The sequence below is a fragment of the Tachyglossus aculeatus genome, chromosome 19, assembly GCF_015852505.1.
Source record: "Tachyglossus aculeatus isolate mTacAcu1 chromosome 19, mTacAcu1.pri, whole genome shotgun sequence".
Lineage (NCBI taxonomy): Eukaryota > Metazoa > Chordata > Mammalia > Monotremata > Tachyglossidae > Tachyglossus > Tachyglossus aculeatus.
In genome coordinates, this window is record NC_052084.1 from 17153803 (window position 1) to 17179798 (window position 25996).

Sequence of the window (25996 nt, forward strand, 5' to 3'; positions counted from 1 at the left end):
ACCGTGTATCTAAGCCGGAAAGACTTTCTTTTCCGCCTCTAAAGCGCCCAAGGTCCAAGGCAGGGGCTCTGTGGGTAGTTAAGAATATTAATTAAATCCACAGCTGTTTAAAGGCTCACTTAGGAGGTCTCTGCCCAATTACTAGGTAACAAGGAACTGGAAACAAAAAAATGCCATCAACATAATTGGTTCCTATTGGCAGTTTCGGTAATAACATCACAATCTTAATAGCCCGTGGCCAATGAGTTTCACTTCCACTCTTGAAAATGGTAACAAGAGACCAGGGTAAAAATATCCAGACTGTGAAGGGAGTTGCTCCCGACAGACCAACTCAAACATTTCTTTCTATTTAAGGAGCATCTTCAGGGCATCTGGTTTAGTATGAAGCACATCTTACCTCCTTCCCTTCCCCACAGCACCTACTTATATGTCTATATGTTTGTACATATTTATTACTCTAGTTATTTATTTATTTTACCTGTACAGATCTATTCTATTTATTTTATTTTGTTAGTATGTTTGGTTTTGTTCTCTGTCTCCCCCTTTTAGACTGTGAGCCCACTGTTGGGTAGGGCCTGTTTCTATATGTTGCCAACTTGGACTTCCCAAGCGCTTAGTACAGTGCTCTGCACACAGTAAGCGCTCAATAAATACAATTGATTGATTGAATGATTGATAGAGCTCTTGCTTGGGAGTCAGAAGGCCCTCCGTCTGTCCGTCTCACCCTTCTAGACTGAGCCCGTTGTTGGGTAGGGACTGTTTCTATATGTTGCCGACTGGGACTTCCCAGTGCTCTGCGCACAGTAAGCGCTCAATAAATACGATTGAATGAATGAATGAATGACGTGGGTTCTAATCCCGGCTCCGCCACGTGTCTGCTGCGTGACCAGTGCTTCACTTCTCTGGGTCTCAGTTACCTCCTCTGTAAAATGGGGGCTAGGAGTGGGGGCCCCATGTGGGACAGGGACCGTGTCCAACCTGATTAACTTGTATCTACCCCAGTGTTTAAATTAGTGCTTGGCACACATTAAGTGCTATAATTAGTATGATTGCCCCTCAGATGGAGGAAAGGATCCAGGAGACACGGTCTCTGCTTCGGGAGGGCTCCCTTTTCTTAATGGTATTTGTTGAGCGCTTACTATGTGCCTGGCGCTGTACTGAATGCTGGGGTAGATACAAGCTCATCACGTTGGGCTCAATCCTTGCCCCACATGGGGCTCGGAGTCTTAATCCCCATGTTCCAGATGAGGAAACAGAGGCCCAGAGACGTGAAGTGACCTACCACAAGGCCACACACGGCAGACAAGTGGCTCAGCCAGCATTAGAATCAATCAATCAATCAATCGTATTTACTGAGCGCTTACTTTGTGTACTAAGCGCTTGGGAAGTCCAAGTTGGCAACATATAGAGACAGTCCCTACCCAACAGTGGGCTCACAGTCTAAAAGGGGGAATTAGAAGTCAGGTCCTTCTGACTCCCAAGCTCGGGCTGTATCCCCCACTCCTTGGCGTGTGTCTAATTCACGCTGCTTCTCCGAGGGCTTACGCCAAGCAGGGGACAAGACAGACCACAGCCCCATTAAAAGGGTATCGCGACTCGACATCGAGCCTTGATTTATTCATCTGTTCCCTGATAAGAGCGAAAAAATCTGACATTCCTCTTGCCTACTGTGAGGAGGCTTCTCGGCAGAGACGAACCCAAAGATGGTCTTTGATTAATGAGAGAAGAGCAGCCGGCAGCTGGGATTAAAGAAGGGGGAAAAAGAGGAGGCCACCGTGGAGGGAAGACCGCGGGAGACGGGTGAACTGGCAGAGAGGATCAAACGGTCAGGGGGGCGGCTGGAGATGAAGGCTCCGGGACGGGAAGCGGGGAAGCCGTGCGGGATTTGGAAACCCAGAGTCGGATCTTTGAATTGAATCGTTCCTACGCCACGAATACAGCCTTCTGTCAAGGACGCTGGATGTGCCTCGGTCCGGGCCCCGAGGCCTCGCGACTCAGAACAGAACGCGGAATCGATCCCAGATGGACTGGAGAGATGGACGAGATCGAGGCAGAGTGAGAAGGTTAGCCTTTTAGACTGTGAGCCCACTCTTTTAGACTGTGAGCCCACTGTTGGGTAGGGACTGTCTCTATATGTTGCCAACTTGGACTTCCCAAGCGCTTAGTCAAGTGCTCTGCACACAGTAAGCGCTCAATAAATATGATTGATTGATTGATAAAAGGAGCGAAGTGTGCGGGCTGGCTTGTGGTAGGAGAGTAGCAAGTTTGACTATAAGAATGATAGTAATAACAGTAATAATAACATTTTTATGTGCTTATGATGTACCAAGCATTGGGGCACATACAGGATAATCAGATCGGATTCATTCATTCTTTCTTTCAATAGTATTTATTGAGCGCTTACTGTGTGCAGAGCACTGTACTAAGTGCTTGGCAACATATAGAGATGGTCCCTACCCAACAGTGGGCTCACAGTCTGGAAGATCCAGTCCCTGTTCCACATGGGGCTCGCGGTCTAAGGGGACTAGAGAACAGCCGAGTGAAAAGAAGTGTGGAGAAGCAGCGTGGTGTAGTGGACAGAGCCCGGGCTTGGGAGTCAAAAGCCCTGGGTTCTAATCCCTGCTCTGCCACCTATCCGTTGTGTGACTCTGGGCAAGTCACTTCACTTTGCCTCAGTCACCTCATCCATAATATGGGCATTAAGACTATAAGCCCCACGTGGGACAACCTGATTACCTCGTATCTACCCCAATACTTAGAACATTGCTTGGCACACAGTAAGCACTTAATACCCTCATTATTATTATTATTATTATTATTATTATTATCATTAACAGGTATTCAATCTCATTTGACAGAAGAGGAAACGGGCACAGAGGAAGTGAAGTGACCTGCCCAAGGTCACCCGGCAGGCAAGTGGGAGAGCTGGGATTAGAACCCAGGTCTCCTGACTCCGATGCTGCTTCTCGATTAGTGATTAGGCTGTTGAAGAAAAAATCGAGTAATTTAATCTTAGTGGTGTGAATTTCAAGGGGATGGCAAGACATCCAAGGAGAGATGATGGGCTTTAGGTGTCGTGAGATGTGGGATTCGACTGGTGGAGGATGACCAGAGCGGGAGAGAGGGAGAGAAAGACACTCAGGAGTTGAGGGAAGATTTTAAATTTGGGACATCTACCGACCATCAAGTAGTTGGACTTCATTTTTACCGTCTCTTGTCTAGTCTAGAGAAGCAGCGTGGCTCAGGGGAAAGAGCCCGGGCTTTGGAGTCGGAGGACACGGGTTCGAATCCCGGCTCCACCACACGTCTGCTGTGTGACCTTGGGCAAGTCACTTCACTGAGCCTCAGTTCCCTCATCTGTAGGGGACAGATGTAAAACGGGGATGAAGACTGTGAGCCCCACGTGGGACAACCTGATCACCCTGTATCCCCCCAGCGCTTAGAACAGTGCTTTGCACATAGCGCTTAACAAATGTCATCATTATTATTATTATTAGACTTATTATTAGTCTTATGCCGTCGAGTCGTCTCTGACCCATAGCGACGCCACGGACACATCTCTCCCAGAACGCCCCTACCTCCACCTGCAATCTTGCTGGTAGTGGATCCGTAGGGTTTTCCTGGTAAAAATCCGGAAGCGGTTTACCCAGATCATTTGGGCAAACAGCCGGAGCCATAGTTCTGTAATGCCAGAGACTGACCTCGTTCGCTCCCACGGCTTCAACTATCATCTCTACGCTGATGACACCCAGATCTCCATCTCTGCCCCTGCTCTCTCCCCCTCCCTCCAGGCTCGCATCTCCTCCTGCCTTCAGGACATCTCCATCTGGATGTCCGCCCGCCACCTAAAGCTCAACATGTCGAAGACTGAGCTCCTTGTCTTCCCTCCCAAACCTTGTCCTCTCCCTGACTTTCCCATCTCTGTTGACGGCACTACCATCCTTCCCGTCTCACAAGCCCGCAACCTTGGTGTCATCCTCGACTCCGCTCTCTCATTCACCCCTCACATCCAAGCCGTCACCAAAACCTGCCGGTCTCAGCTCCGCAACATTGCCAAGATCCGCCCTTTCCTCTCCATCCAACCCGCTACCCTGCTCATTCAAGCTCTCATCCTATCCCGTCTGGACTACTGCACCAGCCTTCTCTCTGATCTCCCATCCTCGTGTCTCTCTCCACTTCAATCCATACTTCATGCTGCTGCCCGGATTATCTTTGTCCAGAAACGCTCTGGACATATTACTCCCCTCCTCAAAAACCTCCAATGGCTACCGATCAATCTGCGCATCAGGCAGAAACTCCTCACCCTGGGCTTCAAGGCTGTCCATCACCTCGCCCCCTCCTACCTCACCTCCCTTCTCTCCTTCTACTGCCCAGCCCGCACCCTCCGCTCCTCCACCACTAATCTCCTCACTGTACCTCGCTCTCGCCTGTCCCGCCATCGACCCCCGGCCCACGTCATCCCCCGGGCCTGGAATGCCCTCCCTCTGCCCATCCGCCAAGCTAGCTCTCTTCCTCCCTTCAAGGCCCTGCTGAGAGCTCACCTCCTCCAGGAGGCCTTCCCAGACTGAGCCCCTTCTTTCCTCTCCCCCTCGTCCCCCTCTCCATCCTCCCGTCTTACCTCCTTCCCTTCCCCACAGCACCTGTATATATGTATATATGGTTGTACATATTTATTACTCTATTTATCTATTTATTTATTTATTTTACTTGTACATTTCTATCCTACTTATTTTATTTTGTTGGTATGTTTGGTTCTGTTCTCTGTCTCCCCCTTTTAGACTGTGAGCCCACTGTTGGGTAGGGACTGTCTCTATGTGATGCCAATTTGTACTTCCCAAGCGCTTAGTACAGTGCTCTGCACATAGTAAGCGCTCAATAAATACGATTGATTGATTGATTGATTTAAGCTCACTGTAAGCAATCAATCAATCAATCGTATTTATTGAACACTTATTGTGTGCAGAGCACTGTACTAAGCACTTGGGAAGTACAAGTTGGCAACATATAGAGACAGTCCCTACCCAGCAGTGGGCTCACAGTCTAGAAGTGGGCTCACATTGACTCCATCAAACTGTACTCTCCCAAGCGCTTAGCACTATGCTCTGCAGACATTCATTCATTGTCATAGCCAAGCGCTTAGTACAGTGCTCTGCACACAGTAAGCGCTCAATCAATCAATCGTATTTATTGAGCGCTATGTGCAGAGCACAGTACTAAGCGCTTGGGAAGTACAAATTGGCAACATATAGAGACAGTCCCTACCCAACAGTGGGGTCACAGTCTAAAAGGTGGGCTCACAGTCTAAAAGATATGATTAAATGAATTTGCTGAGCATTTACTGTGTGCACAGCAATACAATACAACACTCATTCATTCATTCAATCGCATTGAGCGCTTACTGTGTGCAGAGCACTGTACTAAGCGCTTGGGAAGTACAAGTTGGCAAACAGACAACGAGCTTACAGTAAGCACTTAATAAAGACCACTGATGAGGATGACGATGTTGATGATGAGACAGCATCATCTTAGATGGTAGTCTAAGCGGGAGGTAGGTTGCAGAAGCAATACAATAATGATGGTATTGGTTAATCAATCAATCAATCGTATTTATTGAGCGCTTACTGTGTGCAGAGCACTGTGCTAAGCGCTTGGGAAGTACAAGTTGGCAACACATAAAGACAGTCCCTACCCAACAGTGGGCTCACAGTCTAGAAGGGTTAAGCGCTTACTATGTGCCAGGCACTGACTGTAATGATAATAATAATGATGGTATTTATTAAGTGCTTACTCTGTGCCAAGCACTGTTCTAAGCACTGAGCGCTGTTCTAAGCACTTAGTACAGTGCTCTGAACACAGTAAGCGCTCAATAAATACGATTGATTGATTGATTGATTCTAAGCGCTGCACTAAATCCTGGGGTGGACAGGAGCACATCGGGTTGGACCCAGTCCTGTCCCACGAGGGACTCCCAGTGTCCCTCCCCATTTTCCAGATGAGGGACCTGAGGCCCAGAGAAGTGAAGCGACCTGCCCAGGGTCACACGGCAGATAAGCGGCAGAGGCGGGATTAGAATCCAGGACCTTCCGACTCCAGGCCTGTGCTCTAGCCACTAGGCCCTGCTGCTTCCCCTTACCGAATCCGGACCGGACATCACCTAGTTACTGCTCACCTGCCGGTGAATAGTCGTTGCATTTATGTGGACCTCGCCCATCGCTCCCGTTATGCTGCGGGATGACGACAGGCGCAGATGATGCCGTGTCGTGTGCGGGGAAAGCTTACGGCGGCCCCAGAAGGGACCGCAACTACAGGGGTCCAATAAAAAAAAAATCTCTTTTCTCGCCCCATCTTCCTGTCTTGTCTTATTGGCTTTCCATTAATATTGATTCGTTCAATTTGACTAAATAAGCAATCCACGGGTCGAAAGCCTCCCTACCCCTACTTCACAGCTCTCTTCTTCCGCCTGTTAAAAATTCTCCACGCCCGACACGTTCGGAGGATTTACGTCCCCTTAATAAGCTCAATTTCCATTCTCTCCGGCTCACCTTGAAAGTGGGATGGGAAAAAAACCCCTCAAGTCGAAGGAATCACTTTCATCTTTCCTACGGCACGGAGAGGAATACGATATGCTGAGTTACAGGGAAGGAGATTCGCCGGGCATCTTGTCTCTATGTAAAATAGTTTGACCTCCCACGAGCCCTCTGTCTGGAGCCCTTTCTATCTATAAACTCATCCTGGAATCAGAAAAGCAGTGGAGCTGGATGAAAGGGGAGGATGAAGACTCCCCCATTTTAGGTAGCCGTTGAAAGAAAATGCTTTATTGGACACTGAGGATTGGGCGTGGAAAAGATTCATTCATTCAATCGTATTTATTGAGCGCTTACTGTGTGCAGAGCACTGTACTAAGTGCTTGGAAAGTACAATTCAGCAACAAATAGAGGCAGTCCCCGCCCAAAACGAGCTCACCGTCCAGAAGATCTACTAACTCTAGTCCTTTCTCCTAAAAAGATACACCATTGTACCAAAAAACCACTCCAAACAAACCATCTCTAAACTAAAGCACACTAATAAATGCAGCAACAAGTATGAGCTAGGCGGTTAGCTTCAAAAAGCGGAATGTGTTTTATGAGTTTAAAAAAGCCCATCTAATTAATCCTAGGGCTTCCTGGGTTGGGAGGTAATTCTGTGAGGCGGGAGGTACCTCAGAATTAGGAGAACTAATGAGCAGCTACAAATCACCACCCGCGCTCTTGTTTCTAGCCATCCTCGAGTTGTTTTCCTTTACTCGGCAAATCTCAAAGTCAGGCATTTTCAAGACCTGAGAAGGAAAGGGGAGAGGCTATCAAGTTGTAACGCCCGAGACTTTAAGCTCACTGTAAGCAGGGACCGTGTCCGTTGACTCCATCAAACTGTACTCTCCCAAGCGCTTAGCACTATGCTCTGCACACATTCATTCATTCAGTCGTAGCCAAGCGCTCAGTACAGTGCTCTGCACACAGTAAGCGCTCAATAAATATGACTGAATGAATTTACTGTGTGCAGAGCAATACACTACAACATTCATTCATTCATTCAATCGCATTTATTGAGCGCTTACTGTGTGCAGAGCACTGTACGAAGCGCTTGGGAAGTATCAAGCGCTATCAAGTTTTACTCTGAACAAGTTAGAAACCCCTGCATCCTAATGAAATCAGGACAAGAGGGAGAGAAGAATACTGGAAGGAGGTCCATTCGTATTTATTGAGCGCTTACTGTGTGCAGAGCACTGTACTACGTGCTTGGGAAATATCAAGCGCTATCAAGTGTTACTCTGAACAAGTTAGAAACCCCTGCATCCTAATGAAATCAGGACAAGAGGGAGAGAAGAATACTGGAAGGAGGTCCTTGGTGAAATCATACTCCTAGGATCTAATCTTCAAGAAATCTCAAAGAAGCAAAAGAAAAAATGAGTGTCCGAGACTCGAGATAAGGGAAAAACCACTCCCATTTTCTGGAATTATAAAGGAGGGAAATCGACTGCAGGATTGCAAACCACCTGGGCAATGAATAGTGAGGGCATGTGCTTTTCTTGCCCAGTGTCTAAAATGTTTTCCTTGCTAACTAGCATCAGCTCTACCCAAATATAGCAAAATAGCAAACAAGTGCTTTTTTAGCAGAGTGGAACAACAATGCAAATTGGGAATTGGGACTGAATCAAAGTGAAATATACAGCTGAGTGTCAAGTGCATTTTGCCCATACCCATGGTCTCCCTCGACAGAGTTGGAAAAGATGAACAATTAAGCAACACGACATAGATTCCCTGTAAAGTTAACTACCAGTAAAAATGGAACAGATTTCAACTTTAAGAGCCTCACTCATCCATCGTTAATACTCCCCACAGAGCAAATTCACATGAAACCCTAAAGAAGTCACTGTAACTCTACCCATGGTTTAAATTATATCACAAAAATTACAGGCCCGAAATTTACCGAGTAATAATCCTTATTACTGAAAACGAAAATAACGGTAACGTCGCGTTGCAGTAAGCCAGATAACAAAATGGACCACGTTTTTTTTAATTTTTTAAATGATATCTACCTGATGCCCGAGGACTCTCTCGAGCCGTATCGAGAGGGGGGAAAGGATGAGCTGGGGGTAATTCCTTCAAATATCTGAGAGTCACATACGTTAAAACTCCACACAGGTACATAAGAAGGAGGACTTACCCATTAGGCCTTTTTCCAGGGTGAAGGTTTTGTTTGTAAACATGCATTCGAAAGCAACGATATGGAAGACCTTGTTTACAGTATTGTGAGTCCCAACTATTCGGATATACCTGAGGAAACAAAGGGTGAGAAGTTCCGTTGAGCACACTGCGCATCAGCCGAATGATGATTAAGTACAAGAGCACTGCTAAACGTTTTGCGCTGAGAGATTACATCTCGGGCGAGAGGCTTTTTTTTTTTTCGGTTTTTAAAAAAGATCCGAATGACGACATCACAACCAAAGGTTATTTCTCCGAGTGTGGAACATGGGTTGCCGAAAGATGTGCTCTGCGGGATCAGAGGCTGGGAGAAAGAAGCGATATTTTGAGAAATAGCACGGCCTGGTGGATAGAGTACAGGCCTGTGAAGCAGAAGGACCTGGGTTCTAATCCTGCCCCCGCCACTTTGCTGTGTGACCTTGGGTAAGTCATTTAATTTCTCTGTGCCTCAGTCATCTCATCTGTAAAATGAGGATGAAGGTTGGTGATCCCGACATGGGAAATGGACTGCATCCATCCTGACAACCAAAGATCTACTCCAGCACTTAGAACAGTGCTTGACGCATAGGAAGTGCTCAACATATAGCTTATTATTATTATTATTATTATTATTATTATTATTATTGTCTTCTAATCTAGTCTTCTAGACTGTGAGCCCCCTGTTGGATAGGGACCATCTCTGTATGTTGCCAACTTGTACTTCTCAAGCGCTTATTACAGTGCTCTGCACACAGTAAGCGCTCAATAAATACGACTGAATGAATGAATGATTATTATGAGCTTAACTCCAGGCCCTACATTTGTTCCTGAGTGTGGGACTCACCCATCAATGGTACTTACTATGCGCAGAGCACTGTACTAAGAACTTAACCCCAAGAGAGCTTAGAATTGTTTTATATATAAATTTAGTAAAGGACTTACTGTGGGCTAAGTGCTGGGGTTGGACACATCCCTGATCATCATCAATCGTATTTATTGAGCGCTTACTATGTGCAGAGCACTGTACTAAGCGCTTGGGAAGTACAAATTGGCAACATATACAGTCCCTACCAAACAGCGGGCTCACAGTCTAAAAGGGGGGCGCAGAGAACAAAACCAAACATAGAAACAAAATAAAATAAATAGAATAGATATGTACAAGTAAAATAAATAAATAAATAAACAGGGTAATAAATATGTACAAGCATATATCATCATCATCATCAATCGTATTTATTGAGCGCTTACTATGTGCAGAGCACTGTACTAAGCACTTGGGAAGTACAAATTGGCAACATCTAGAGACAGTCCCTACCCAACAGTGGGCTCACAGTCTAAAAGGGGGAGACAGAGAACAAAACCAAACATAGAAACAAAATAAAATAAATAGAATAGATATGTACAAATAAAATAAATAGAGTAATAAATATGTACAAACATATTGGGGGAGAGGAAGGAAGGGGCTCAGTCTATGCAAAGAGACAGGAATCTGGCCCCTTTCCCCAACTTTCCCGAGTCCGACTCACTCGGGGCTTACAAACCGAGAGGCTAGGTGAGCAGACCGCTAAGCCCCATTTTACAAATGAGAAACTGAGGCCCAAAAGGGATAAAAAGTGACTCACCCGGCAACATTCATTCATTCAATTGTATTTATTGAGCGCTTACTGTGTGCAGAGCACTGTACTAAATGCTTGGGAAGTACAAATCGGCAACAGAGATGGTCCCTACCCAACAACGGGCTCACAGTCTAGAAGGGGGAGACAGACGACAAAACAAGTAGGCAGGTGTCAATACCATCAGAGTAAGTAGAATTATAGCTATATACACATCACTAATAAAACAGAATAAGAAGCACTTAGTACAGTACCCTGCACACAGTAAACAATACATTTGAACTGAATCTGTGTTATATGGCACTCGTAGAGAAGCAGCGTGACTTGGTGGCAAAGAGTGTGGGTCACTTAGCAACACACGGCAGTGTCATCCCTCCCTCATCCCTCCTGCTTTTTCTCCTAGGCCAGGATGCAGATTAAAACATAGTCGCTTTCCTCGGAAGTATGCGGAGCTTGAGAGTGACTTATCTTCGAAGTGAATAAATCAAGGCATAGTGGACAGAGCAAGGGCGGTCATGGGCTCTAATCAGAGTCAGACGGTCATGGGCTCTTAGTACACTGAGCGCTTAGTACAGTGCTCTGCACACAGTAAGCGCTCAATAAATACGATTGATGATGATGGGCTCTAAACCCGACTTTACCATCTGTCTGTCCTGTGACCTTCGGCAAGACACTTCACTTCTCTGTGCCTCAGTTCCCTCATCTGTAAAATGGGGGTTGAGTGTGAGCTCCGCATGGGACAGGGACTGTATCCACCTTTGTCTGGATCCACCCCAGTGCTTACTACAGTGAATGAATGAATCAAGCACATTTATTGAGTGCTTACTGTGCGCAGAGCACTGTACTAAGCGCTTGGGAAGTACAAGCTGGCAACACACAGTGCCTGCTACCTAGTAAGTACTTAACAAAAACCACAATTATTATTATTTATCTTGGAAAGCAAAGGGGTTACAGTCTGGCTCAACCCCTGAAACTGAGTAGAACTGTGGATCCATAAGCGTTACAATCTCTCTCTCTCTCCACAACCCCGTGAGAAATTTTACCCAGTGGAGAAAAACTGAATGAATCAATGTTACTTTCTGTACAGAAAAAACATGTCCCGCCACCAAAAAAATGTATTTTAATTATCCTCCCACTTTCCTGTTACTAAGCTAATTCTTCATACGCACATAAAAGCCCAGCTTCTTTGCTGGACAGCATTTTCCTGATCAGGGAAAGCTTTTGGAACGATTTAAACCCTGCGATACCAGATCTCATATCTTGAATATCGGCTTCTCTTGCTGCTGCCCTGGGCTGATGTCTGAACTCTACTGCAGAACTCTTTGGAGTAGCTCTTCAACACCATGGCTTCTTCCCCGTCTGCATTATTTTGGAGTCTCACTTGCCACTAACAAGTATTCGACCTTAGGTCAGCTACCTCCTTTCACTTTGCAAAGGGACACGATAGTTCACAGGTAAATGAACGGGGATGAACGACTTGGATATGTGATGATGATAACAACAACTGCGGCATTTGTTAAGTGCTTACTACATGTCAGGCACCACTTAGAACAGTGCCCGGCGCTTAGAACAGTGCTTTGCACATAGTAAGCACTTAATAAATGTCGTTATTATTATTATTATTACTAAGCACTGAGATATTCCTTCATGTTATGAGGGATCAGATTTCAATTCAGAGAGGGCGGACTATGCTTCCTCGGCTGTGACCCACCTCTGTTGAATATACCAAGTCGGTTACACTGTAATAATAATAATAATAGTGGTATTTATTAAGCGCTTACTATGTGCAAAGCACTGTCCTAAGCGCTGAGGGGGCTACAAGGTGATCGGGTTGTCCCACAGGGGGCTCACAGTCTTCATCCCCATTTTACAGATGAGGTAACTGAGGCACAGAGAAGTGAAGTGACTTGCCCAAAGTCACACAGCTGACAATTGGCGGAGCCGGGATTTGAACCCATGACCTCTGACTCCAAAGCCCGCGCTCTTTTCCACTGAGCCACGCTGCTTCTCTGTACTCTGTACTGCTCTCTGTACTCTCCCAAGCGCTTAGTACATTCATTCAATCGGATTTATTGAGCGTTTACTGTGTGCAGAGCACTGTACTAAGCGCTTGGGAAGTACAAGTTGGCAACACATAGAGACGGGCCCTACCCAACAACAGGCTCTGCACAAAGCGCTCCATAAATAGCATCGCTTGATCGTGTAAGATATTGTTTCATCCTTAGATACGATTTGTTCTTTTATCCCCACATTCACGGCAGCACGCTACCTACAAAATGTAAATACTGATTAAAAAAAACCCCTCTAACTTAGAAGACTTACTTTACATTTTATATCGTCAGCTATTTTTCCTCCCGCTTGCTTCCAGACTAAAGTTTGTGCAATTCCCCACACACCTGATACAAACCATCTGCTCCTCTCCCTAAGATGATGATTCAGAGCCGGCTGCTGGAAGTGGGAATGCGTGCAGTGGTGATGGCCTGGGATTTTTTTCCCAAGCAGATTTTGGATGCGGAGGGCCGTGCGTGTGGGTTAGGGGAGAGGTGTCAGCCTTTCTCTTCAACCAAGACGTAAGGTAATGGGGGAAGGCTATTTTGTTGAAGAACTTAGGTCTGAGCTTCTCTGGAATCCGACACTATCCCCTGGCCCGGTTTCTGGAAGAGCAGGGAGGCTAAACTTGGCAACCGGGATGGAAACCTAATTTTAGACATTTCCCAACTTCCCTCCTGACGCTGGGGCAGCCGGCCTCAGCCTCGCTTGCCGTTTAGCTTTGGTGGAAATCCATTCAAAGCACTTTCTTGACACCCAACTATCTACGGCCCACTCAATTCAGTTTCGGTCAACGCTGAGTTGGTGTTGGATAACACAACAGGGTCTCTTCCGACTCCTTTTAATAAAAAATGTACAAAATACAAAGGAAAACCAAGCATTTTTTTTTCCACCTGGAGATAAAGACATTTCACTTTGGCGCAGATACCAGAAATGGAATATTTCCCTCTGAAGAGGGGAGCTTCCGGAGCCGCTGCACACAAGGGGTTAGATTGTAAACCCCCTTGATCGTGTTTGTGATAGGAAGCCAAATAATATATACAGTTTGCAAAGTGCTCGGAGAGGCATCTAGATAAAAGTTGCTATATAAATGTAGATTCTATTATCTCGACTGCATAATCCGGTGATCAAGTTAGCAATTGGCTACTGGACATTACATCAGCTTGATTAGCCTGTTAAGTACAATGGGTATAACAGTCTCAATATTCCTCCTAAACAATATTATCTCAGTTCCTACAATATGAAACTAAAGCATAAAATACTGATCTTAGAGTTTTCACCCAAGTGAACTTCCCCCTCATTTGTCTACAAAGTCAAGATACTAAAAGAGTAGGGAGCTTTTATTTTATTCGGAAGCACAGTACTAAATAGCTTATCATTATTAAAAAAAATTTGTCAAGCACTTACTATACGCCAGGCACTGTATTGAGGGCTAATCAATCAATCAATCGTATTTATTGAGCGCTGTGTGCAGAGCACTGTACTAAGCGCTTGGGAAGTACAAGATGGCAACATATAGAGACAGTCCCTACCCAACAGTGGGCTCACAGTGGGCTAATCAGGTTGGATGCGGTTCATTTCTCACATGGGGCTCACCCTCTTCATCCCCATTTTACAGATCATCATCATCATCATCATCATCAATCGTATTTATTGAGCGCTTACTATGTGCAGAGCACTGTACTAAGCGCTTGGGAAGTACAAATTGGCAACATATAGAGACAGTCCCTACCCAACAGTGGGCTCACAGTCTAAAAGGGGGAGACAGAGAACAAAACCAAACATACTAACAAAATAAAATAAATAGAATAGATATGTACAAATAAAATCAATAAATAGAGTAAAAAAATATGTACAAACATATATACATATATACAGGTGCTGTGGGGAAGGGAAGGAGGTAAGATGGGGGGGATGGAGATGAGTTAACAGGCACAGAGAAGTTAAGTGACCTGCCCAAGGTCACACAGCACACAAGTATTAGAGCTGGGATTAGAACCCAAATCCTTCTGACTCCCAAGACCATGGCTCTATCCGCTATGTCGTGCTGCTTCTCATTTGCTACCCCATTTAACAAGAGGGAACTACTATTGGGGTACTTGAGGTGGTGTTCCCAGGGGTCAAAATGGAAAAGAGCACAACTGGTTCTAATCCCGGCCCTACCACTGTGAGACCTGGGTCTTATGATTCCACCGGGCCTCAGTTTCCTCACCTGTAAATATCAGCATCCGATCCCTCCTGCTTAGACTGAGACAGGGACAGTGTCTGACCTAATTAGGTTGTATCTACCCCAGCACTTAGTTCAGGTCCCAGCACATTTTAAAGCACGTAATAGAAGCCTTTTTTTCCTCCCCCAAAAAAGTGCTTAACAAATACCACAGTAATTATCTTCAGCCCACTCCATCCGCACCCAAATGGTGACAGCTGCTTTGACAGTGACAGGTAGGAACGGAGAGAGGCTGGAGCCGTGGCTGGAGAAGGGTAGCATCAGCAGGAAACAGGCATAACAGGGGTACAGTGCCTGGTACATAGTAAGCGCTTAAATACCATAAAAAAGGGAACAAAATGGGAAAAACCCACCTCTCCTCTTCCACCCAGGGTCAGAGGACCCTAAGGTGAAGCCAGCTTCAGAACCAGAGTTCTGCTTCAACCCTCCAAACTCGAGCCTAGGCCTCGGACCCTTAACACCTGGCCAACTCGAAACAAGAGGCCTGCTCATTTTAGACACGTTGCATCATCATCATCAATCGTATTTATTGAGCGCTTACTGTGTGCACAGCACTGTACTAAGCGCTTGGGAAGTACAAATTGGCAACATATAGAGACAGTCCCTACCCAACAGTGGGCTCACAGCCTAAAAGGGGGAGACAAAACCAAACATACTACAAAATAAAATAGATATGTACAAGTAAAATAAATAGAGTAATAAATATGTACAAACATATATACATATATACAGGTGCTGTGGGGAAGGGAAGGAGGTAAGATGGGGGGGATGGAGCAGAGAAAAGAAAGAGGCTGGTTCTAGGTCATGAGAAAAACAATGGAGGTAGATACTGTATTTTCCTTGACAGAATTGTTTCGGGATAAAAGCCAAAGATCACAGTTTTATTGCCCTTCCCCCCCCCCCCCCTTCCAATGTCATTTCTCAAATGCACAGCAGGCTCAGATTTAAACTGATAATAAGGGCACTGCACACAACTGACTTCACCAATTCCAGAGAGGGACGCTGCCGGAAATATAGAACATCTTCTTTGTTCTCTCTGAGGTCCTCTCAAGCAGTTCAGCCAGTTGGAAGATAATTAAAACTTAAACAGTGCTGAGGAAAGCAGCTAGGCAACAGATTGACCATTTCTGATGCAGCTGAATCCTGCAGGCAGGAGCCCAACCATCACAGTTTGCTTTCAGCCTCCTTTCTCGCCCTCCCACACGTGGCTGCATCTGCTCGGCCCACCCAGAGAGATGGCACCCACATATGGGGAGCGTTTCTTTCTAGAAAAACGTGGCTTTGGAAGAAAGATGACAGTGGGACGTGACCAAATTCAAAGGGAAATGGTTGCGCCACGGGGTGTCCGTCCCGTCGGCAAACCGAATTGAACGTTTCAAATGTCCGCTACGCTTTTGGAGAAGCAGTGTGGCTTAATAAAATCAATCAATCAATCGTATTTATTGAGGGCTTACTATGTGCAGAGCACTGTACTAAGCGCTTGGGAAGTACAAGTTGGGATACTTGGGATACTGGATACAGCCTGGGCGTCAAAATGTCATGGGTTCGAGCCACTCGTCTGCTGTGTGACCTTGGGCAAGTCACTTTAGTGTGCCTCAGTTACCTCATCTGTCAAAAGGGGATTGAGACCGGTAGCCCCGCGTGGGACGGGGACTGTGTCCAACCCGATTTGCTTGTATCTACCTTAGGCCTTAGAAAGATGTTTAATACATACTAGGTTCTAATAAAAACTATAAAAAACATCAATTGTAGATTGAAGGGTGCAGGGCACTGTACTAAGCACTTGGGAGAGTACAAAATAACAGAGTTGGTAGACACATTCCCTGCCCACAGTGAGCTCACAGTCTAGAGAGGGAGACGGATGCTAATATTTATAAATTACAGCTATGCACATATGTGCAGCAGGGCTGAGGGACGGGGGAACAAAGGGAGTGGATTTAAGTTTTAAGGGCAACATTGATGGGGTGTGAGATGGGGAAATGAAGGCCTCTTGGAGGAGATGAGCTTTTAATAAAGGCTTTGAAAGTCAGGAGAGTGATCGTCTGTTGGATACGAAGAGGGTGGGCATTCCACACCCGTGGGGGAGAGGTCGGCGGCAAGATCGAGGTATGGCGAGTAGGCTGGCATGAGAGAGGAGAAGGGGTTTCTCTTTGAGTGACCACAAGCAGCACAACTTCAGCTCCTCCTTTTAGCTGATCTGTAGTGTTGTAAATTATAAATCATGCTCGACTGATAATTACACAGTGCCTCGGCAAGGAATGCTTATTTGGGAAAGAAAGAAGATGGAAAGCCTAAAAATCGTGGGTCAAAAGTCACTCTCCAGAATCGATGCTATCTTTTTTTTTTTTAATGGCATTTGTTAAGCGCTTACTATTTGCAAAGCACTGTTCTAAGCGCTGGGGGGGATACAAGGTGATCAGGTTGTCCTACGTGGGGCTCACAGTCTTCATCCCCATTTGACAGACGAGGGAACTGAGGCTCCGGGAAGTTAAGTGACTTGCCCAAGGTCACACAGCAGACATGTGGTGGAGCCGGGATTCGAACCCATGACCTCTGACTCCAAAGCCCGGGCTCTTTCCACTGAGCCACGCTGCTTCCTGCTCCCATTTTGAGCGCTTGTCTTATGCGTTATGTATGGCTTGGCTCAGTCTCTCCAGAACTACGGCTTGGTGGGAAAGGAGTGGCGTCGGACTGCAAGCATCTCGAAGGAGGGGAGCGTATCTTTTACAAAGATCAATCAATCAATCAATCGTATTTATTGAGCGCTTACTATGTGCAGAGCACTGTACTAAGCGCTTGGGAAGTACAAATTGGCATCACATAGAGACAGTCCCTACCCAACAGTGGGCTCACAGTCTAAAAGGGGGAGACAGAGAACAGAACCAAACATACCAACAAAATAAAATAAGTAGGATAGAAATGTACAAGTAAAATAAATAAATGAATAAATAAATAGAGTAATAAATATGTACAACCATATATACATATATACAGGTGCTGTGGGGAAGGGAAGGAGGTAAGACGGGGGGATGGAGAGGGGGAGAGGAAAGAAGGGGCTCAGTCTGGGAAGGCCTCCTGGAGGAGGTGAGCTCTCAGCAGGGCCTTGAAGGGAGGAAGAGAGCGAGCTGGGCGGATGGGCAGAGGGATTGGGGGCATTCCAGGCCCGGGGGATGACGTGGGCCGGGGGTCGATGGCGGGACAGGCGAGAGCGAGGTACAGTGAGGAGATTAGTTTTATCTTTTATAAAAGATCTTTTATAAGCAGCGTGGCTCAGTGGAAAGGGCACGGGCTTTGGAGTCAGAGGTCATGGGTTCAAATCTCAGCTCTGCCAATTATCAGCTGTGTGACTTTGGGCAAGTCACTTCACTTCTCTGGGCCTCAGTTACCTCATCTGGAAAATGGGGATGAAGACTGTGAGCCCCCCCTTGGGACAACCTGATCACCTTGTAACCTCCCCAGCGCTTAGAACTAGTGCTTTGCACATAGTAAGCGCCTAATAAATGCCATCATTATTATCTGTTCCAGTGCTTAGAACAGTGCTTTGCACATAGCAAGCACTTAATAAATGCCATTATTATTATTATTACAAAGGATGGTATTTACATGTGCATCATATGAAAGGGACTATCTGCCAGATTTTCAGCCACCCCCCGGCCTTTTTTTTAAAAAAAATAAACACGCTTACTGTGTGCCAGGCACTGTACTAAGCGCTGCTGTGGATACAAGCAAATTAGGTTGGACACAGTCTTGTCCCACATGGGGCTCGCAGTCTTAATCCCATTTTGCATGAGGGAACTAAGGCCCAGAGAAGTGAAGTGGCCTGCCCAAGGCCACACAGAAGACATGTGGCAGAGCCAGGATTAGAACCCATGACCTCCTGTAACCCAGGCCCGAGTTCTATTTATTAGAACCACACACCAGCCCCATATGTGATAAATACACCCACTTGTTGTTGAAGCTCATCGCCGGTGGTGACCTCGAACACCAAAGACGACTCTATATGCACACACCCGCGCGGACGGCGATGCGCCAGATTTCGAAAACTTTCAAATAATCAAATTCAGCTACAAAACTAGAGCTGACCTTTTCTATAAAGTTCCAGATAAAGATATTTACCTCCATTCATTCATTCAATCGTATTTATTGAGCGCTTACTGTGTGCAGAGCACTGTACTAAGCGCTTGGGAAGTACAATTTGGCAACATATAGAGACGGTCCCTACCCAACAGTGGGCTCAGTCAATCTCATCCATCTGGCCACAGCCCCTCGCCCACGTCTTGCCCTATCCGGCGGGCGATCGCTCTCCCCACCTTCAAAGCCTTATTAAAAAACACAACTTTTTCCCCCGACTAAGCCCTCGCTTCTCCCACTCCCTTCCGTGTCACCCTGGTACGTGGATCTGCACGCTTTGTTCACCCCTCCCTTAGTACCATGGTACTTGTGTAGATATCCACGACTTATTTCATTTATTTGAAAGTCTCTCTCCCCCTCTAAACTGTAAGCTCCCGGTGGGTAGCTTCTGCTGTTTTGGGAAGCAGCGTGGCTCAGTGGAAAGAGCCCGGGCTTTGGAGTCAGAGGTCGCGGGTTCAAATCCCGGCTCCGCCAACTGTCAGCTGTGTGACTTTGGGCCAGTCACTTCACTTCTCAGGGCCGCAGTTCCCTCATCTGGAAAATGGGGATTAAAACTGTGGGCCCCCCGTGGGACAACCTGATCACCCTCCCCAGCGCTTACCACAGTAAGCACTTAACAAATACCATTATTATTATTATTGTTATTTTGTATTGCATAAGCATACTTGGTGATTATGAAGTAGAGAATGGCTGCAGTCTTTGGCAACACAATCTATATTCTGCATTATAGTCTGCATATTATAATCAGACGAGTCAAATGAGACCACTTTAACAAGGTATTTCTGCCAACTTGACCTTAGTATAAGAGATTCTGAGCTGACAACCTGAAACTTAGAGACATGGCATAGCCTTTCGGCTGTGTAGCGGTACAAAATCTAAGACCCAATTAGACAGGTTACATGGAGTCGAGAGAGAAAGTGTCTTAGGCTTCACCTGGGGTGCCTGCTCCCATCGTTTTCTGCTAATCTTGTTTTCCTTTCGACTCGGCGTTTGCTTTTTTCTGGTTGTGATTTGCATGGGATTACGGGGAATGATAGAGGGAGGGAGGCTGAAGAGTTAAAGTAAAAAAACGAGTACTGCGGTCTTGAAAGAAAAAAGGAATAAACTAATTCCCTTTTCGGTCTCCATTATGTACTAATGCGAACCGATCCCCATGTGGGAACGATGTTAACCAATTTTATTGCTCAATAAAACACTGGAAAGTAAAAACAAAGAATATTTTCAGAATAAAACTAAATTGTTAAAAAGTTCAATATTTGCATTCTTCTATTAGCTCTGCCCCGGTCCAAGATATTCCGAGAAACCAACAGATTCATTTTCAAAATGGCTGCGTTATTTTCCCCTTTCGATTCAATAGGTTGCATATTTCTGAGGAATATAAGCACTAATATACTTAATATATTAAGTAATATGATATAAGGAATATAATATAGATGCTTTGCACTAAAGAAAAGAAATATGTGTTAGCTTCCTCTCCAAATCTTGAAGCCCTCATCGGCTATGACCTTTAAACACAGGCATTCCTTCCTTCCAAATGACAACGGTTTAAGCAGGTTCCCTCTTCCTTTTGAAGTAGATAATATTCTTCGGATCACTTCCAATTGCAAAAACTTTGGGGAAGACACAGGTCTTAGTTGGTCCCTGGGCCCCGGAGAATAGCGGAAGGAGAGGCAGGGTGGCCTAGTGGAAGGATCACGGTGGGAGTCGGAGGGCCCCGGCTCTGCCACTTGTCTGCTGGGTGACCTTGGGCAAGTCACAACGTCTCTGTTCCTCAGTTACCTCGTCTGTAAAATGCGAATTAAGCCCTACGTGGGACAGGGGCTGTGCCAATCTGATTTCCTCACACCTACCCCAGCGTTTAGGGCAGTGCCTGACACGTAGTACGCACTTCAATACCATTTTTTAAGAGAAGCAGCGTGGCTCAGTGGAAAGAGCCCGGGCTTTGGAGTCAGAGGTCATGGGGATTGTACATATTTATTACTCTATTTATTTTACTTGTACATTTCTATTCTATTTATTTTATTTTGTTAGTATGTTTGGTTTTGTTCTCTGTCTCCCCCTTTTAGACTGTGAGCCCACTGTTGGGTAGGGACTGTCTCTATATGTTGCCAACTTGTACTGCCCAAGCGCCTAGTACAGTGCTCTGCACACAGTAAGCGCTCAATAAATACGATTGATGATGATGGGTTCAAATCCCGGCTCCGCCAATTGTCAGCTGTGTGACTTCGGGCAAGTCACTTCTCTGTGCCTCAGTTCTCTCACCTGTAAAATGGGGGTGAAGACTGTGAGCCCCCCGTGGGACAACCCGATCACCCTGTAACCTCCCCAGCGCTTAGAACAGTGCTTTGCACATAGTAAGCGCTTAATAAATGCCATCGTCATTATTATTATATTTTTAAAAAGTGGATTTAGGATGAAAGGGGGAGCCTAATTTCAGTTTCAGGGGTGAATCGAAATGTCTACTTCCTTGAAGAAACTCAGGCTCACTGGACCGTTGGGCAGGAACGTCTGACGGATCTGGCAAATTACATCACAATTATTCAGTCTTCTTGGGGATGGGACTCCAAGCTGGTCACTTGTTTATAGGATCAGCAATCCGTCAGTGGTATTTATTGAGCTCTTCCTGTGTGCAGAACACCGTCCTACGGGCTGCATCATCCAGAACTTTGGAAGACAGGGTCCCTGCCCACCACAAGCTTACTGTCAAAGGGGGGAGGCACGAATCGATCACTCCGGCAACGCGTGTGAGAAAAAAAAAAACATTCGCACTACATTCTCCATCAGTCTGCATCTCCGCCCACACCTCCCTCTCGACCATAAGCTTCTTGTAGGCGGATAATATGTCCGCTAACTCCACCGTACCACAGTCTCCCATGCACTCAGTAAAGTGCTCTGCCAACAGTATGCGCTCAATAAATACCAGTAATTGACTGGATGAGCAACCCCGTCTGCTCTGGCGGAGTTTCAGAGTGCCGGGCATCATTTGAATTATTCAACAGGATAATCGGTCCAGGGATAAAAAAAGAACCAAACAAAAATGTCTGAACTGGTACAAATTTGGGCAATTCAAAGAGTAATCGCACCAAGGAGATGATTCATCCAAGTCCCATAAATTACTATGTGGCTGCAGAATGAAAAGAAAAAGTGAATAAGAATTCACTCCCATTAAGCAAAACAACAACTGGTTCCTCTAGCTACTCAGGAGCAGATGCCTAGCCTGAACAGGTGGCTTTGCCTATCTGGAACCCGAGGAAATCAATCCATGGTATTTACTGGGCGCTCACTGGGGACAGCGCGCTGTACTAAACGCTTGCACGGGGACAATACAACAGAGGTGGCTTCCTGCTCACCAGGAGCTGAAGCTCCACTGCTGCTCTTCGTTCTCTCCCTGCAACAATTCCGCCTTGTCTGGCGCTGTACTGAGCGCTTGGAAGAGGATAATACAACTTAGGCTGTTCCCTGCTCACCCGGAGTTTAGCTCCACTGCTTCTCTGCATTCTCTCCCTACAGCTGTACTGCCCTGTCAATAATAATAATGATGATAGTGCAAAACACTGTTCTAATCAATCAATCAATCGTATTTATTGAGCGCTTACTGTGTGCAGAGCACTTGGGAAGTACAAGCTGGCAACATATAGAGACAGTCCCTACCCAACAGTGGGCTCACAGTCTAGAAGGGGGAGACAGAGAACAAAACCAAACATACTAACAAAATAAAATAAATAGAATAGATAGGCACAAGTAAAATAGAGTAATAAATATGTACAAACATATATACAGGTGCTGTGGGGAAGGGAAGGAGGTAAGATGGGGGGATCTAAGCGCCGGGGGGATACAAGGTGATCAGGCTGTCCCACGTGGGGCTCACAGTCCTAATCCCCATTTTACAGATGAGGGAACTGAGGCCCAGAGAAGTGAAGTGACTTGGCTGAAGTCACACAGCTTGCAGGTGGCGGGGCTGGGATTCGAACCCATGACCTCTGACTCCAAAGCGCTATACTGAGTGCTTGGAAGAGGACAACAGAAGAAAGGAGGTTCCCTGCTCACCAGGAGCTAAGGCTCCATCCCATCTCTTCATTCTCTCCCTACAACAGTAAAGCCTTGTCACGCACGTCGGATGGCTGGGACTCTCTGGAGGCCAGGCCGGTTTATCGGTGATTTTCTTTGCACAGCGCCGCGGTGCTCCCTTCTGCTGCCTTGCTCTACGCAGACGGGCGGATTACACACTGGCTGCTGTGGATCCGGCGGGGGGTTCGGACAGGTCCCCGAAGTCTGTGGCGGCGCCTGAGCGGAGCGAGGCGCGGTGGCATGAGAAAGCACATCCCACCCGGCCACTTTAATCCTTGGACGCAGAATGGTGGCGGTAAAAATGGGAGGGAGAGGAAAGACCAAAGGCCTCTCCTTGGTACACTTGGGCAGAGGCCTGAGCTCTAAATCAAAGGAGCTGTGAGACGGTCACGAGAAAAAGGAGGGAGATCGTACGTGAACGGTCCACTCGATTTATCTGAACAGTCCTTTTCCTCAAAAATCTCCAGTGGCTACCAATCTGCGCATCAGGCAGAAACTCCTCACCCTGGGCTTCAAGGCTGTCCATCCCCTCGTCCCCTCCTACCTCACCTCCCTTCTCTCCTTCTACAGCCCACCTCGCACCCTCCGCTCCTCCGCCGCTGATCTCCTCCCCGTACCTCGTTCTCGCCTGTCCCGCCGTCGACCCCCGGCCCACGTCATCCCCCGGGCCTGGAATGCCCTCCCTCTGCCCATCCACCAAGCTAGCTCTCTTCCTCCCTTCAAGGCCCTATTGAGAGCTCACCTCCTCCAGGAAGCCTTCCCAGACTGAGCCCCTTCCTTCCTCTCCCCCCCCCGTCCCCCTCTCCATCCCCCCCTTCTTACCTCCTTCCCTTCCCCACAGCACCTGTATATATGTATATATGTTTGTACACATTTATTACTCTATTTATTTTACTTGTACATATCTATTCTATTTATTTTATTGTGTTAGTATGTTTGGTTTTGTTCTCTGTCTCCCCCTTTTAGACTGTGAGCCCACTGTTGGGTAGGGACTGTCTCTATATGTTGCCAATTTGTACTTCCCAAGCGCTTAGTTCAGTGCTCTGCACATAGTAAGTGCTCAATAAACACGATTGATGATGATGATGGTTTACTGCCTATCCCGGGGAGAGGAGGAAAATACTTCGTGTACTGTTTCCAAAGGGGTTTGGACTGACTGGATTTGAGGATGGAAAAGAAAAAGGTTTCAAACGAACTCCGGGCTCTTTGTTCGGCAGGGAGCGGGCTCTGGAAGCCCAGAGCCGCCTGCCGTCGATGGCGCTGCTTTCTGGGAACTATTTAAAAGGCAGCGCCATTCACATTCCGATCGTTTCCCACCCTTATCTTCCAGGGCCTGCTCTTCAACTGATATCGTGTACCGTCTCACAGACAAGGCGGCGAAAAGGCCGCGCTGGGTTGGAATCTCAGCGGGACGGGAAACGGTGTCATTCATAGCTCTCCAGGCGTCCTCTTTTGACACCCTCGTCGGCGACTCAATCCTTCCTGCCCACACAGCTGAATCGACACACTCGCGGCTGGAAAAGAAATGACTTGCTGAAATATCAGCGAGGTACGCTGAAGCAGCAGGTCATCTGATACCTTAAAGATGCTGAACTCCCTCTCCTTCCCACTCCAAAGGACAAAAGCGACAGCCGACTCTCAGTCCTCAAGGGCCTGATGAGCTCATTTATAGACTGAGCCCTTTGAGTTTCCTTCTTTCGTTCAATCAATCGTATTTATCGAGTGCTTACTGTGTGCAGAGCGCTGTACTAAGCGCTTTCATTCCTTCAATCGTATTTATTAAGTGCTCACTGTGTGCAAAGCGCTGTACTAAATGCCTCAGAGAGTATAATGTAACAAGACAGACGCATTCCTGCCCACGGCAACCTCACGTTGTAGAAGCAGGAGGAGACAGACATCAATACAAATTGCTTTTGGGCCAATTCACTACTCACTAGCCCCTCTTACAAGTATTTCCTCTGGAACAAAAATTAACCCTCGGGTTTGAGGTTAAAAAATGAATAGCTCAACCAACTTTTTTTTTTCTTTAATGCTATTTGTTCGGCACTACGGACCAAGCACTGTACTAAGCTCGGGGCAGACACAAGATCATCAGGTGGAAAACAGTCCCTGTCCCACACTGGGCTCCCAGTCTAAATAGGAAGGAGTAGGGTGTAACCTCCATTTAACAGATGAGGAAACTGAGCCATAGAAGTTAAATGACTATCTATTCTATTTATTTTACTTTGTTAGTATGTTTGGTTTTGTTCTCTGTCTCCCCCCTTTAGACTGTGAGCCCACTGTTGGGTAGGGTCTGTCTCTATATGTTGCCAACTTGTACTTCCCAAGTGCTTAGTACAGTGCTCTGCACACAGTAAGCGCTCAATAAATACGATTGATTGATTGATTGCCCAAGGTCACATGGCTGGCAAGTGGCAAGGCCAGGTCCTCTGACCCCCGGGCCCGTGCTCTTTCCACTAAGCTATAAAATTTGTCCATTGGAAGGAAAATCGTTCCATGAACCACTGAAACAGTATCCACTAATCAATGTAATCTATTGAGAACATACAATGCGCAGAACACTGTACTAAGCGCTTGGGAGAGTATAACAGCACTAGAAATGCGCGGAACGATGCCAAAAGAAGGAGACCTTCCTGAAGACTTGGGTCAGCACCGAGCAAAACACAAAACACACAATATTCCCACCCACAAGGGCTTTAGGCATCACTGCTCACATTTGGATATCAATGCAGTGGGGCAAACGCAGAGAACAAAATGGAAAAATTTTGGTACCAAGTCACAACCTAAAAATAATCTGTTTTTATTCTATGAGAAACCCAAACTCTCCTTCCAAAAATGAGAGAAAAAAGTTCCCAAAGGTGCTTTGCAGCACGATTACCTCCTACATCTTCTAATTGTGGAACGCCACAGTTATTTTCCTATGAAATATATAAAACCAGCATCTGTCTGGTCATACTTTACAGTTCACCAATACTTTTTCTGTTAAAAAAAAAAAACAACAAACCAACTCTCATTCTGTCTTTTTCATGTCATGGACACATTGTTAACTGACAATTTATACTACTTATGGCATCGTGTAAATGGGATAAGGTAACAATATGGAGAGAAAAATGCAGAAATCAGCATCCTGGTAAAGGCCAGGAGCAGCAAACACAGCAAGGTCTAGTGAAAAGTGCACAGGCCTAGAG

The 25996-nt window shown here is 46.3% G+C and overlaps 1 protein-coding gene across 3 annotated transcripts in view; it reads right to left on the reverse strand.

Moving 5' to 3' along the window:
- Positions 1-25996, reverse strand: part of BTBD9 (BTB domain containing 9) — a 295479-nt gene that overhangs the window by 125432 nt on the left and 144051 nt on the right. For all 3 annotated transcript variants that reach the window (XM_038760759.1, XM_038760761.1, XM_038760758.1), the window contains one exon: positions 8704-8813. In XM_038760759.1, coding sequence (XP_038616687.1) covers positions 8704-8813 — 110 coding nt within the window. The remainder of the gene's footprint in view (positions 1-8703; positions 8814-25996) is intronic.